The sequence below is a fragment of the Typopeltis vanoorti genome, chromosome 22, assembly GCF_054136105.1.
Source record: "Typopeltis vanoorti isolate ZY-2024b chromosome 22, IOZ_Tvanoo_1.0, whole genome shotgun sequence".
Taxonomy (NCBI): Eukaryota; Metazoa; Arthropoda; class Arachnida; order Uropygi; family Thelyphonidae; genus Typopeltis; species Typopeltis vanoorti.
Window position 1 is genome coordinate 65,008,323 of NC_143570.1, and position 16,870 is coordinate 65,025,192.

At 37.6% G+C, this 16,870-nt stretch overlaps 1 protein-coding gene across 4 annotated transcripts in view; it reads left to right on the forward strand.

Moving 5' to 3' along the window:
* LOC150094462 (hemocytin-like) overlaps positions 1 to 16,870 on the forward strand; it is a 2,636,009-nt gene that overhangs the window by 2,541,137 nt on the left and 78,002 nt on the right. For all 4 annotated transcript variants that reach the window (XM_090412206.1, XM_090412207.1, XM_090412208.1 and 1 more), the window contains one exon: positions 10,667 to 10,792. In XM_090412206.1, coding sequence (XP_090268332.1) covers positions 10,667 to 10,792 — 126 coding nt within the window. The remainder of the gene's footprint in view (positions 1 to 10,666; positions 10,793 to 16,870) is intronic.

Below are 16,870 nucleotides of genomic sequence, written 5' to 3' on the forward strand. Positions count from 1 at the left end.
TTTTGCAACATTGAACTCACATCCCCATTTCCGTGCCCAATCACTCAATCTATTCAAGTCTTCCTGTAAGGCCACAACATCTTCACTACACTTCATGGTTCAGCCCAACTTTGCATCATCTGCTAACAACTGAATATCTCCATTCAAATCTTCACCAATATCATTAATATACAAGTTAAACAGTAATGGCCCTAAAACAGACCCCTGAAGCACTCTACTAGCGACTTTCCTTTTACTCGATATCGCACCCCCATACACAACTTATTGATACATTTTCAGATTGCTAGTCTCCAATCCAATGCACTAATCTAATATCCAACCCCATCTGCTCTAGTTTGACTGTCAACCTATCATGAGGTACTCTTACAAAAGCCTTCGCAAAATCCAAGTATATTACTGTGTATGCTTTTCCTCTGTCCAAGGTAGCAGTCACTTTATTGTAATAAGTAAGTAGATTACTAAAACATGACCTCCCTTTAGCAAATCCATGCTGTCCATCAAAGATTATACCATTGTTGCCAACCCAACTCTGGATCCTAGTTCTCACAAGCTTCTCCAACTACTTAACCACAATGCCTGACACACAGATAGGCCTATAGTTTGATGCTTGAGTTCGATCATCTCCTTTATAAAGTGGCACAATCTTGCCCTCCTTCCACTCCTTAGGAACTTGACCAAGTGCAAGACTCGTATTAAAAAAATATGTCAAGGCAGATGTCAACACCCTGGCACATTCTTTCAGTATATGTGGTGATATATTATCAAGTCCCACAGCCTTATTAACATCTTGTTTACTCAACTCCCCCATACACCTCTTGCTCACCTACTGTCAGTCTCTCCTCCCCATCATCAACTGCTCTCAATCCCTCCATGAAGTCACATTCACAAGATTGAAAGATCTTTATGAACTGCTCATTAAGTATCTCTACCACACATTCTGCATTAGCTGTATTTATACCATTTTCTCCAATCAATGCCATCCTTCCATAATCATTCTTTCTTTTGCTGGCTACATATCGAAAGAACTCCCTAGGATTCTTTTTGGCTTCATTAGCCAACTGCTGTTCATACTTCTCTTTAGCTACCCTCACCAACCAAGTCACTCTCCTTGCCTGGTCTTTGTAGACCTCATGAAATTGGTTACTTCCACTTCTCTTATGCTGCCTCCATAATGCCCTTTTTCTCTGTATCGCATGCTTAATCTCTTTATTCATCCATCTCACACTCACCTTATTTAACCTTCTCACTCTTGGAATTCATTTAGACATTGCATCTACTGAACAGTTTTTGAAAATCCCCCAAGCTGCATTGATCTCTTTTCCAGCTAACTCCTCATTCCATGGTACACTCTCAAGCTGTCTTCTGAGCTCTTCATAATCACCCCCCCCCCCCTTGTAGTTCCACATATACCCTTTTCTCACAGAAGGCCTCACACTGCTGGCAACCACCCAGGTAATCACCTCATGGTCACTCTCACCAATTGGATGATGATTTGACACCTCATTTACAATTATATCCTCTGATGAGATGACCAAATCCAAGATCCTCAATCCTCGTGTGTCCTGTGTTACATACTGTCTGAATTAGTTATCCCTCAAAAACTCATTTTCTTTATTTGCAGTTGCTATCTCATCATTCCAGTCTATATTGCCATAATTAAAATCATGGCAATGATTTAATGATCATTGCCATAATGATCACCCGTTTCTTATTTACTTGGCTAATTTGATTGTATATTTCATTATCACCACCATCCACATTACCTGGTTTATAACAACATCCCACCAAGTATTTGATTCCATTCACCTCTATCTCTCAACATACCGCCTCAAAACCACTGGCACTATTTCCCTCTTGCATCTCCATTTTATATGGACATAACTCTTTCTCTATCATCAATAGCACTCCCCCTCCCTTTTTACTCCCTCTGTCCTCATGAAACACATCATACCCTTCCATCTCAAAGCATTAAAGCTTATGAGCTTTAATAGCTTATATGCTTTAATCATGTCTCCTTTCTTTTTTTGGCTATCAGCTAGTTTGTGGAGACCACAGACCATTGATCTATTCTCATTGGGAGCATTCCAGAGACCTGTCACAATCTTTGTAAGTAACCTCTGGATCCTCTGCATAGAATAGTCCACATGTTGCCAGATTGGAGCCTTATATAGGAAACAATAACTTTTCTTGCGATCTCTTATCTAAAACTACATCACCTTACACTTGCCCACATTAAACTGGAAGCCATACTGCTAGTTGATTTAAGTCTTCCTGTAGAATCTCTGCATCATCTTCATTTACCATTGCTGTTCCCGTTACCATTGCTGTTCAAGTCATTTCCTATATCATTGATATCCATAAACAACAGAGGACCAAGAATTGAGCACTGTGGTACACCACTGGTCACATGCCTTCTCCTGAATTCAACTCCTCCATAAACCACTCTTATATAGGGAACACAGTTGCATTATCAGCCTCCCTCTGTCTGCATATCCACAAACTTCACACCATTCCTTTTGCACAATCTGAAAATTGACTCATTCATAATCATCAGTGTCCATCTCAGCTTGCCTCTATCATACCATGGCAGCAGACTTGCAACTTTTATTTTCTCACTCTTCTTGTGTGCAACTCTTTCATGTCTGGATCTTGGCACTAGGAAAACACAATTTTTTCACACTGTCCTTATGGCACTCCTCTTACCAATGAATCACCATATGAAATCCAATCCTTTTTCTCATGTTTTTTGCTCATTCATACCAAGCTTTCTATTCCCCTTGCATCTCTCCCTTCTTTTACTTTTGTGTCATACCATCTGCCAGGTATTTCTCCTACCACGCAGTCTCATATTTGTTCTGAAGAGAAATCCATTTAAGTGCACTATTTTTCCCATTCTGGTCATTTTCTACCACATGCCACGTCATTCTTACTCATCCTGTTTGTAACACCAACCTCCACAGTTGCATTATCATGTATTTCGTCTTTCAACTCACTGCCATCATTCTCCTTTCTCTCCTTATACTTCTGCCATTCCATAAAACACTTAGGAGAAACATGTTTACCAGTTTTGTTCTCCTTCCATAAATCTCTTGATCTGCAAATTACATACATTTCACATATGCCACACGAAACAAAATCACACACATTAATGTTCTTCTGAATTTTTAATATTGAAAGAACAACAAGAAAAACTACTGCTGAACTTTTCTAAAAATGGGCTAGAGCAGTACAATAATCCAATTGTTAAGGAGAAACTAAAAACAGTTTTTTTATTCTAAGGAGGTTTTAAGACTACAGTAGCAAATTATAAACCAATCAGTACCTCTGGCATGGTGGTAAAAGTATTAGAAAAATTAGAAAAAAAGAGAATTCAAGAATGGGTAGATAAAAATATGATACTGTATGAAGGTCAAAATGGCTTTGTGAAAGATCAGTCATGCCTTAGTAATTTACTAACTTTTTATAATAGAGTAACAGCTGCATTTGATAAAGGATTTGCTAGATTTTGCAAAGGCTTTGACAGAACACCACTTGAAACACTGTTAAGCAAATCAGTGGCAGAATCGAGGCGAAAGCAGGTGACAGGTGTGCCACACAGTTCAGTGCTGGGATCATTGCTGTTTAATTTATACATAAATGATGTAGAAAATAACCTGAAAGGAAATATTCAGTTATTTGCTGATGATGCAAAATTAGGTAGGGTGATAGTTAATGAAGGTGATGGGAGAGCTTGCAGGATGATTTAAATAGACTGTCAGTATGGGCAAAAATTAATGGATGTCAGTTTAATGTCGAGAAATGTAAAGTTATGCACTTTAGGATAAATAGGTTACAAGCCATTTATCACATTGATGGCACTGTACTCCAGGAAATAGATGAAGCTAGAGATTAAGGGGTGGTGGTCGTAGACAGAGAGTTAAAAAGTTTAGAGGAAATATTGCCAAGTTTACTAAGGTAGCACATAAGATTACTTGGCTAGTGAAGAACACATTAACAAGTAGAGATATGGAAGCTGTAATTCCTCTTTATAAGACCGTGATGTGCCCACATGTGGATTACTGTGCTCAAGTCTGTCCCCTGAATTTCTTGGGGATGTGGAAGTGGTGGAAAGGATTTAGAGGCGAGTCACCAAGCTGGTGAATGGCTTGTGGAATGTGTCCTATGAGGATAGATTGAAGGTGTGTGTATTGCAGAAGTTCATTGATAGGAGAAAAAGAGGGGATATGATAGAAACATTTAAGTTTCTTAAAATATTTTATAGGATAGATGCAGGGGTAATGTTTCAACACTTTGCTAGAAGGATCAGAACGAGGGGTCATCCCTGGAAGTTGAATAAAGGTGTGGTCAATGGAAGTGTGAGGACTAGATTTTTTGCTTGCAGAGCTCTGAATGAGTAGAATGGGTTGCCAGAGTCAGTTATGAGTGCCTGTTAATGGGTTCATGGAGAGGTATGATAGATTGTGTGAATAGTCCTAAGGATTTGGATGGCTCACATAGGACCCACATAACATCTGGAAAAAGAAGAATAATCCAATTTGTGAATACCAGAAGAAGAGAAATTTAATCGGATTGCAATATAACTTTCAGCCAGCAAACAGAAATTTTAAGCAACAGGACTTTAAGAAAGAGATAACTGCTGATGTGGTTAAAATAATTTTGTTTCAAGGTCTGACTATGGCCAATGGTTGGCCAAAGTCATATATATATATACATATATATATATATATATACACATATACATATATATGACTTTGTATAAGGTAAATATACAGGGTGTCCCAAAATTCACACAAGATTTAAATTTAGTGCCATTTGTGCGGTAAAGTGTTGCCAACGAGAAAAAAAGACAGCGTGACAGCTGACAGTTCAGGGTTATTAAAAATGGAGCGCTACACGAAGGAACAGTTATGTTGGAGGTTTAATGGATTTTTTACAACACTCAAAAAGAATTAAAATAGAATTTAATACTTCCTATATTTCGTCCTAGTCACTAGGACATCTACGGGGATTACAAAGACAATTAATGTAACATGCACACAAAAACTTACAATACTAAGCCCAACCACGTGGGTGACAATAAAGTCCTATCTAGGTGGAGCGCCCTCTAAGGGCAGTTGTAGGTGGTCTGGAATGTAAGGTGGGACCTCTGGTGATGACTGTTTCCCAAATCTTCGGAAGCTTAATGCAACCGTATTTGTTAAGATTTGGTTGGTTTCTGAGATCTGCTGCTGCTTCTAAGAAAAGTCTCTCTTTCTTGAATTTGCTGTGGTGGAGCATGGTGGTTTTCTTCCATGATACTCTGTGGGTGGTGTCCAAAACAAGGTCAGCCAAGCCTGAATGGCCATAATTGTGTTTAACGATGTACGACTTGTGTTCCTCTAGGCAGATGGATGCTGATCTGCCTGTCTGTCCAAAGTACGCGAGCTTACAGGAACAGGGTACTTTGTAAACTCCAGGCAGAGAGAGAGGAGGGAGCTGATCTTTCGTAGAACGGATAAGGGAAAGATCAGCTCCCTCCTCTCTCTCTCGGCAATGTGGCAAATCAGAAATATTGTAGCTAAGGCTGTTATTAATATGAGATGAATCAAGCAATATTTCTCTAGATTCAATTATTCTTCTTTCAAGTTCATCATAGCATACATGGATGTTAGAAGTTTGTGGCCAGTCTACGAGGTGTTGGCGGCCTTCATCCGAGTTGATAGAGAAGAGAATGTGGCTAGAGAGAGTGCTGGCCCTGGTTCTGTTCTAGGAAATGTCTCTTTGGTGCTCTTCCATGCGTAAAAGGATGGATTTAGCTGTCTGGCCGTAGTATGGTTTGCCACAATCACACAAAATCTTGTAGACTCCTGGATACTGAGTAGGAAGATGTTTCATTTTAGGTCTACTTAGTATGGAACGAAGTTTAGGAAACGTAGTGAAGCAAGTCCTAATGTTGAATTTCTGAAGCATTTTGGCTAGTTTGGGGGAGAGAGAGCTGGTGTAAGGTAACGAAATAAAAGCTCTTGGTGGAGAAGAATCTTCAAAAGCAGTTGAGCGGTGGACAGAGAGAAATTTATTAATCTTTTAAGAGAGAATCCATTGTTAACAAAAGACTTTTTAAGAAAATTGAGTTCATATTCAATTTCTGTTTCATCTGTTAATAAAGATCTGGCTCAATATGCCAGGGTTGAAATAATACCAAATATTTGTGGAGGGTAGTGATGGGAAGAAGCATGAAGGTATCTGTCTGTGTGAGTAGGTTTTCTAAAAATGGAGATTTTGATATTTTCAGTGCATCTCATAAGTTTTAAGTCCAGAAAGAGAAGACAGTTGTCGGATTCCAGTTCACTAGTGAAATTGATTTTCTGATGAAACTTGTTGAGGTGGTCCAGAAAAAAGTTGAGGTTGTTGACACCATGTTCCCAGATGAGAAATACATCATCAGTATAACGATACCATACTTTAGGTTTAAGAGTCGAGGAATTAATTGCTTTATCTTCAAAATCCTTAAGAAATATGTCAGCAAGAATTGGAGAGAGCGGACTGCCCATAGCTAAACCTGAGTTTTGTTTATAAATCTTGTTATCGTATTTGAAGTATCCTGAGTTCACACAGTGAGAAAGTAAGGAAAAAAATTTTTTGGATAGTTTCTTCTGGAGAAGGTTTAAAACTTCTTGAGTAGGTACATTCGTGAAGAGGGGAAACAATATCGAAACTTGCCATTAAACCCGATGTGTTGAGTTTGATGTCTTTTATTTTGGAGACAAAATCAGCTTGAATTTTTTACATAAGAAAAGGAAGTACACAAAGGTTTTTTAAAAAGGATGCAAGGTATTTTGAAAGGTTTTAAGTAGAGGAGTTATGCCCTCAACGATAGGTCTTAGTGGAGAGTTTTATTTATGGATCTTATGGAGTCCATATAACCTAGGGATTAGAGGATGAATTGACCTAAGGGAAAGACGGATGCTTCTTGGTAACTCTGAGGTGGTTTCAGTAGATTGTTGATCCTATTGTGTAGTTCTTTTGTAGGATCACTATTTAGTTCAGAGTAAGTGTCGGTGTTTAGTAGTTCCAAAATTTTGTTATGGTGATCCAATCTATTTAAGATGACGGTAGCATTCCCTTTGTCTGCAGGGAGAATAATGATGTCATTATTGTATCTCAAACTTTTAATAGCTGATCTCTCAAAATGAGAAATGTTATCAGAAGGTGGTCTTGCATGATTTATGGTGAAAATAGCTTCCATACAAAGAAGGTTTGCCTCTTGGATTGGTAATAAGAATGCTGCTTTTTCTATCTTCATTAAGAATAGTTCTTTAAGTATTGAAGTAGGAGCCATAACATGGTGTCAACAACCTCAACTTTTTTCTGGACCACTTCAACAAGTTTCACCAGAAAATCAATTTCACCTGTGAACTGGAATCCGACGACTGTCTTCCCTTTCTGGACTTAAAACTTACGAGATGCGCTGAAAATATCAAAATCTCCATTTTTAGAAAACCCACTCACACAGACAGATTGGTATTATCTCCACAAAAGTTTGGTATTATTTCAACCCTGACACATCGAGCCAGATCTTTATTAACAGATGAAACAGAAATTGAATATGAACTCAATTTTCTTAAAAAGTCTTTTGTTAACAATGGATTCTCTCTTAAAAAGATTAATAAATTTCTCTCTGTCCACCGCTCAACTGCTTTTGAAGATTCTTCTCCACCAAGAGCTTTTATTTTGTTACCTTACACCAGCTCTCTCTTCCCAAAACTAGCCAAAATGCTTCAGAAATTCAACATTAGGACTTGCTTCACTAAACTTCGCTCCATACTAAGTAGACCTAAAATGAAACCTCTTCCTACTCAGTATCCAGGAGTCTACAAGATTTTGTGTGATTGTGGCAAACCATACTACGGCCAGACAGCTAAATCCATCCTTTTACGCATGGAAGAGACATTTCCTACAACAGAACCAGAGCCAGGGGTCTCTCTAGCCAGTTTCTCTTCTTATGAACTCGGATGAAGGCCGCCAACACCTCGTAGACTGTCCACAAACTTCTAATATCCATGTATGCTATGATGAACTTGAAAGAAGAATAATTGAATCTAGAGAAATATCGCTTGATTCATCTCATATTAATAACAACCTTAGTTACAATATTTCTGATGCACACATTGCCACTGTCCAATACTGGCGCACTCATGTCAGCTCACGCATGTAGTCAACTTCAGTTGGAACTCAAGCATGCATTCCTGTTTTTAAATGTACTTGTGTGTTTTATACTAGATCTGTTAATGTATTTTATCATGTCTCTGTTATTTTTTATGTAATTCTTTGCCTGTGATACCCGAAGAAGTTGAATTTCAACGAAACTAGTCGTATCAACTTTTCTTTCTCGGTATAGAGTCATTTAAATTAATTTTTATATACATTTTCTACCGAGTAAATTATGATCAATAATATATATATATATATATATATATATATATATAAGTTTTTTTACCTTGGGAATAATGTATATTAGGGTTACCAAGTAATTTTATAAACTTGGTTATTTTACTCCTAATCCCAAGTAAGCAAACAGTTAAGTTTGCGCCTGAACGTAGTTCAAGTCTAAAGGTGGTGCAACACCAGGGCAACTCATTGTAAAGGTGAGTAAAACTCTGATCACTATTCTTAGAATTTTCCATAATATAAAGCACATCTCACTAAGAGATATATATAATGCAATTCATTATGGGTGGGATCACTACCCAGACCGGTTTCAACCTTTCTTGAAGTTTCCTCAGTGAGTAGCTAGACCCTAAATACCAAGGTTTTAGTAATACAGAGCCTTATCAACTTTACCTATACAAGTTGTTACAAGGTGTTTTTATTTTGAATAAGAATCTCTGGAGGAGATATAGATGTAAATAAGTTTTTTTACCTTGGGAATAATGTATATTAGGGTTACCATGTAATTTTATAAACTTTGTTATTTTACTCCTAATCCCAACTAAGCAAACAGTTAAGTTTTCACCTGAACATAGTTCAAGTTTAAAGGTGGTAGTCTAAAAACACCTTGTAGCAACTTGTATAGGAAAAGTTGATAAGGCTCTGTATTACTAAAACCTTGGTATTTAGGGTCTAGCTACTCACTGAGGAGACCTCAAAAAAGGTTGAATCTGGCCTGGGTAGTGATCCCACCCATAATGTATTGCAGTATACATCTCTTAATAAGATGTGCTTTACATTATGGAAAATACTAAGAATAGTGATCAGAGCTTTACCCACCTTTATAATGAGTTGCCCTGGTGTTGCACCACCTTTAGACTTGAACTACGTTCAGGTGCAAACTTAACTGTTTGATTAATAGTAAAATAACCAAGTTTATAAAATTACTTAGTAACCCTTATATATATGTATGTATGTGTATATATATATATATATATATATATATATATATATATGGGAATAAATAATAAATAACCTAAAATAACCAAGCATATAAAATTGCTTGGTTATCCTAATATCCTAATATATATATATATATGTTAAAGATACCAAGAAATTTTATAAACTTGATTTTAATCCTTTTTTCCAAAGTAAGCAAACAAGCAAGTAAGCCAAATTTGTGGATGCAGTATTTTCAGGTCCGAGGCAACTTGCGGTAAAAGTGTCATAAGCTCTGATCACTTGCCTAAGTATCCCATAATACAAAGCACATATCCTTACGGACCTGTATAATGCTATGTATTATGGGAAGGGTCACTACGCAGATCGGTTTTGACCTTTATTCAGGTGCTATTTAAGTAAAGACCTCTCTAAAAATTAGGTGGTCCCCCAGACCACTCCCTAGGAGTGACCAAAGGACTGTCTAAATCTGCATTGTTCCACTCAGTGACAGGCTCACCCCGTCACCGAGAAGAACTTCTCAGTATTGGCTGTACCCAGTGGCACGTTCACCCCACTACCAGACAGAGCCATAATCCCAGCAGTGGCCCCACTCAAAGACAAGCAAAAACCTACCCCAAGCAGAGCCTCTCATACCTGAAGGAAAGGGACCACTTCTATGCAAAATCACATCATTGGGAGCTAGACCCAGAGGTGGTGATACCGAGGTTGAAGTAATGCAGAACTTAATGTAACAAGGTGCTTTGATCTTATTAAATAAAAATGTCAGAATGAGAAAAAGATGTAGAAATTTTTTTTTTACCTTGGGTGTACTATACGTTAAAGATACCAAGAAATTTTATAAACTTGGTTTTAATCCTTTTTTCCCAAGTAAGCAAGTTTGCACCTGAAGCACTGTCAGGTCTGAGGCAACTCGTGGTAAAGGTGGCATAAGCTCTGATCAAAAAAAACTTTCTACACACATATATATATATATATATATATATATATATATATATGCTCAATGGTTGATCAAGCAGTTATTCTCAGCCCAGTGTAATATATACCATTGTAGCTTATAATCCATTGTATGAATGTGTGTGTGTTCCTGAAGTTGACCTTCATATAAATGTCGAAACATCAAATTTTGTTTTAATTTTAATTAAAGAAAATTCTTAAACATGCTAATGTGTCTCCATAATTATTCATAACGATCGCTGATCACCATATAACCCTGAAAGAAAGAGGAGTACAGAAGTTATGGAATAATAATAATTGCATCAATATATTTTAAAATTTCCACTTTGATTTTTATTTCTAGGTTGGATCAAAATGGAATTCCACACTGAAGCCATGCTTCCATGCTGAATGCATTAAAGATGAAAGAAATATTAAGATATTATATGTAACTGTATCATGTCCTCAGTTACCTCCAAATTGTCTAGTAGTAAGTATTTTTTCCATTTAATTTCTTTAATTGCACTCAGGAATTTTTGGGTGCAATTGAAGTTTGAAGTTATTAGTTTTGGAGTTGAAAGATAACTGTTTTTAAAAATAATCAGTGATGAATTTATTCTGGGTTGCTATTTTTGTGAGTACCTGTAAGGGACAATGACTTATTGAATTCTAAAAAAGATTACCCTAATATTTAAGTTTACAGCACATGGGTCTGGATGTCAGATTGGTCAACTGGATTCAGGATTGGCTGTCCGATAGGTATCAGAGAGTTGTGTATGATGGGGCAGTTTTCAAGGAGGCACAGGGTTACAAGTGGGGTCCCACACGGCTCAGTACTGGGACCCATATTGTTTAATCTTTATATCAGTGACATTGTCAGTGGATTGCAAGGGAATATTCAGTTGTTTGCAGATGATGCGAAGCTGGGAAGGATTATTAGTAATAGTGCAGATGTGGTAGCCTTGCAAGAGGATTTGAATAAGCTAAATAATGGGCAAATGAATGAGGCTATCAGTTTAATGCAACAAACTGTTTGCTGCATTAAACTGATAGTTTACTGATAGATAATTGAGGTTTGGAAAACATCGATGGAACACTGCATACTCTATGGGAGGAGTTATACTGGAGGAATTAGGGGAGACAAGAGATCTGAGGATGATGATTGATGGAAACCTGAAATTTAGGGGTCATATTGCAAAGGTGGTGATTGCTGCAATAATGAGAAGGACACTGACCTGCAGAAATAAAAGGGTTATCATTCCATTGTATAAGACTCTGATCAGATCACTCTTAGACTACTGTTCCCAGATTTGGTCCCCAGGATTTGAAGGGGATAAATTAACTGTGGAAAGGGTACAAAGGCAGATAACAAAGATGGTTTCAGGACTGTACAATGTTAGTTATGAGGATCGACTAAGGGAATGTGGACTGCAGAGTTTGGTGGATAGGAGAGGTGATATGATTGAGACTTTTAAACTGTTGAAAGGTGGTTACAGGGTTGACACTGGGGAGTTCTTTCACTTGGTTGAACAGTGGGAAGGAGTGATGACAAGAAACCATCTCTGGAAGTTACGAAAGGAAACCATGAGCAAGAGGGTGAGGAGTGGTTTCTTTGCATGGAGGGTGGTTGAACCATGGAATGCATTGCCTGATGGAGTGGTGAGAGTGAGAACGCTCAATGAGTTTAAGGAGTGGTATTAGACTTTGTGTTTCTTAGGAAGGAACTCCCACAATGAGTCTTTTGACTTCATGGAGGCCTGGATAATAATAATAATAATAAGTATACTGTTTTGTACATTATGGCACTTTTACAAAGAACAATAGTGAGCGATATCAGTAAGCATGATTTTCTTCATGTCAGTTTGTAAGAAATGTATTCCCGTCATAGTACAAAAGATTCATGGAAAGAAAGTGAAACAGGTGAGTGCTTGCCGCATAAGTATTTTGAGATTGACTGCTGGACGTGTGAAGAGAATAAGATCCATGACAGCAGTGAACAGACTGAGAAATTTGAGAAAAATATTAGTGCAAATGTAAGTGAGGTTGTTTAGGAAGTGGGCAAGGGTTCATGTTTATGAGTGATAGCAAGAATGAAAAGGTACAATATGAAGAGAATGACCAGTTCATACTGTGAGATAGAGAATGCATACTTGCATGGTTTGAGAAATTCTTAGCAAGTGCTATGGCTGAGAAACAAAAGAATGGGGATATGTGAGGAGAGAATGAAAGTACAGTATGAAAGAATGAATGAGGTCAAATTTTGTGTGGTAGTTTCATGGTAAGTGGAGTTGTTGAGGAGAGTGTGGAAAGTCATGTCTCCCTGGGACAAAGATGAAGTGGCAGCTGTTTTGAGCTATGCTAGAAAAAGTGTTTTTAAATTAAAGTATAGTGTGGCTTTTTGTCTCAAATTGTGCTGCAGTTATGCTTTGGTTGGATACAAGTGTCCTGTGTTGTTATTGTTGAAACTATGTTGTATATATTGTGTTTTCTCTGCTGTTTGTTGCACTACGTCAGTGTCTAAAGATGGCGTCCAAGAAGAAACGTACGTCAACAGCTCAGAGGACTTCTATAATGAAAGTCTGGTTCTGCCTTGGATTTTTCACAGCGGATGTGGTGCAGAAATTCCTATATGTATGTGGCAAAGAATGTGAAGGATCTGTGGACTGTTTGATTAAATGAGAATAATGAAAACGTCAACATACCTGAGAAGTGTCGGGATAGACTTGAGCGATTAGGAATGGAAGCAGATGTCAGGACCGTAGCGGAAGAGCTTCAGCAGGATTTGGTGGAAATGAAACGTGACCTTCATACCCAGCAAGAAGAATTGGAAGTACTTAGTAAGGAGGTTCTGTAAATTAAAACTTAGTTAAATGTGTTGAATAGAGAAATTAGGACTATGGAGAACAGGATTAAGTAAGGGAGAGTCTTTCATGAATGATGAAGTAATAAATAGTATGGGCGTGATTGGGAGTCAACAGAATGAAAGCACAAGAGGTCTAGAAGAAATGAGATCTTGTGAAAGTGAGGGAGTAAGTAAAAGAGCGTTGAGGGGGAAAGTAATGAAACTGGGAGAGTCAGATTGAATAGTTTAGAAAACGAGGCTGTGATTGATGCTTGTTTGGACTTGAATGAAGTTATGAGTGGTACAATATATGGTGATTCTATGATTAAGGGTAGAGAGTAGTATGCCTGAGGAATGCTTGACAGGTGGAACAATAGAGAGAGAGAGAGAGAGTGACTTTAGCAATAAAGAGATGGCATGATACAGAAAAGATGATACGTTTATACTCTAATCGTTTAGATTAACATCTATTGTTTTATATCTTTTTTTTATCCTACCGGCTGCAGAATTTATGTTATGTCTTTTCTTTTCCTTGTTTGCTATTTCTTTACTTAATTAGTTGTTTACCTTTTATCTACCCTTTCTTAACTAATCCTGTATTCTATCTTTCTAAATTCAAAACTCATCTAACACCGTACCTTACATATACACATTTATCCCTTATATTTTAAACTCTACAATCAAATATTCTCTCCTTCAGTGCTTTGCAGTCCTATTGGCCTCTCTATGTCCTAAACAAACAATCTGAAGAAATTCACCCTATAAGTATTAACACATTTATATTTATGCTGTGCCAGTTAATACTTAGGTAGAAAGGATTCTTGTTCAGGGTGACCCCTTTAGAGAGTTAATGATTATTTGATCAAGCATAAATTTATCCCCCCCCCGCTTGTCCTTTTCTTACTTACAGTTGTGGCTTACTTATTGCATTAGTATTCATGGGTTTATCCCGCTTGGTTTGTTGTTATTTTTATGAGCGGTAGTTTTGAATTCATATAGCATAGGCAGAATAGGCAAGTACATGAATGAAACAATTTAATGAGCTTTAAGGTGATACACTATAATACATTTCAAAACAGGATAATATGGTTGCACTCAACTCAGATCAAAAGCTCTAATTAACTTGTACTTATCACACATACTAAATCTTAATAACCTTAAATACAATCATCAAATACAATTCATAGATTATCGTCAAGCCATTTGGATGCACGTGGCTATCAGTGAACACACAATTACACTTTTAGTTTAACATAATCTTGTATCTATTCGGCCTCTTGGGCAAACAATTCTTAACACTGTCTCGGACACATATCTAGTTGTAGGCTACTCTTACAGTTCTTTAAGTTCAGTCCAATTTAAACGTTCACACAGGAAATTCACTCTCTTCTTACAACCGGAATTAGTATTTCAAAAGTCTACATTACCATTTCTGTCCTTATATTCTTATAACTTGTTTCCGCCTTGTCTAATCATCAAGGCGTTCAAATGTAGTCGCTTTGGAGGATATCTTCCGTAGATCTGTGCGAGTAGAATATCCGAGGGAAACGTGGGAGGTGGCATGGTAACATCGCCTTGAATGGACGGCTCAATTTAATCCCTCCGTCGTACGACAACATCACAGCTATCCTGGAACACGGACATAGCTTGGCCCAATACAAACGCTACGACGGACGAACTAAGTGCCTTCCGCGACTGGCCAGGAACTTCCCTCCTACCACGAGCAGGACCACTCCGAGAGATCAGGAATCCTGGAAATAAAAAGATCTCGAATCTTCATGCAAGGCCTTTTTGTTTAATTTTCTCCTCTCGGAAAATCTCGATATTTGGGATACGCGCCAACTCGGTCACGTGTGTCCACGTCAATCTCATTAGCTCCCTCTATTATTTTCTCGCACGTGTGTCTGCCTCCTATTCCTGGAAGATGCTTAGGTTTCCCTTTCCAATACTTTCATAATGCAGAACGGTAAAAGTGATCTTTGAACCCTGACTCACAGGCTTTACTATTTCAGTGCAAGAGGCTGGTTTTTCAAATGGATTTTGCCAGCTTACATGGATTTCTATTATCAGGCCCACACTTAATATAGATTATATTTAAACACTTTATATAATTTTATACAATTCCTTAAACTTTATCTTGACTTGTATTCACAAACAACTTATTTTTTTATTGCCAACGTTCCATGTTCTCTGCCTGAGTAGAATTAATGTTGTGACCTGAATATTTTAATATAAATCTTTTTAATGCTTATTCAGGACACAACATAGGCCCCCCTTTTCTAAAAAAATTTTTACTAAAAAATTGTTTTTTTTCTTTTACACCTCCGTACTTCTTGTTTCTTATTTCTCCCCTTCTGATGATGTGTCTTCCCCTCCTTTTGTTTTGTTTTACATCTGACAGAGATGCTCTGCACAGCATTTTTGACTTTCTCTTTCTTGGATTTTGAACATTTATGAATCATTTGTTCCTCGCTTCTTTTTTTTCTTTTTTCCCCATTTTCTTTTGTACTTAGTTTTCTCTTTTTGAGGAAACTTGATTGGGAGTGTTTTACATTTTCACAGTTTACTATCTCAGACCTCATTCTTCCTTTCCTTATACGTTCTGATGCAACCCTTCTGTTATCGTCTACTAATTTGTCTATTTTTCTAGGGCTTTCAGAATTCTCTAAATAGCAGCTACAGTTGATGTAGACGCCCCATATGCAATGGGCTTAGGGTCCTGATCTGAGTGTTTTCTTTCTCTTGCCCTTTTTGATTCCCACCCTACAAGGGGTTTTCTTGCACTTTCGCTTTGTGATCTCTTTTTGTTTGTTTTTCTTACCTTTCTTTTCCTACCCATAAAACTAATTTCCCTACTACTATAATTGCAAGTGAATTTATACTTCTTCAAAAAGTCATTTCCCAGTATCAACCTTGGGTGTGTGGGGGGGGGGGATTTCTAGGCAATACTAGAAATTGGTGCCAGGCATACATATTAAACTCAGGTAGCCATACCTTCACCCTTATAGTACTTTTCACATGTACTACCACTGAGGATATCCCAATTAGTCTTATGGATTCCCTGAGGTATTTCTCTTTTCCCTGTGCATGGGATTCCAGCTCTCTCAACAGGCTTTCTGAGATGAAAGACACCTGGGATCCTGTGTCCACCAATGCCTTAAATCTCTTATTACAGATTTGGCCTTCTACATAGTTACCAGGGAATAATGTCTGACCCTCTTGATCTTTTTTCCAGGTGTCTGATGCATATGTGAGACCTATATTCCTTCAGATACTCCTTCCTTGGGTTCCTTTGCTTGACATAACAATTTCGAGCAATGTGCCCCAGTTTGCTGCACCTATAGCACCTTGGGGGCTCTGTGTGATTACTCATGTCATGATCTCTGTCCGAGAACAAAGGAGTGTGCAAGTTTTCTCGATTGGACAGTTTTCCAACTTTTCCATTATATAGTCCAGTTTATCTGACAGAGGCTTCTGAAGTTTCTCTACTTCTCTATGAATCATCTCCATTGTTCTTTCATCTTTAGTGAAGCAGTTTTCTTGATGTTTTGTGGAGTTTGTCATTAGTTGACCAATCACACTGTCAAAGCGTTCCATCATTGGTTGATGAAGTTTCTCCACTTCATGTTTAACTAACTGGCGAACTTTGCTAAGGTTGGGACTACTAGCAGTAGCTTGAAAAATTGCTTCTGTCTTATTTTCGTCACTTCCTTTTTGTGTCTTCTG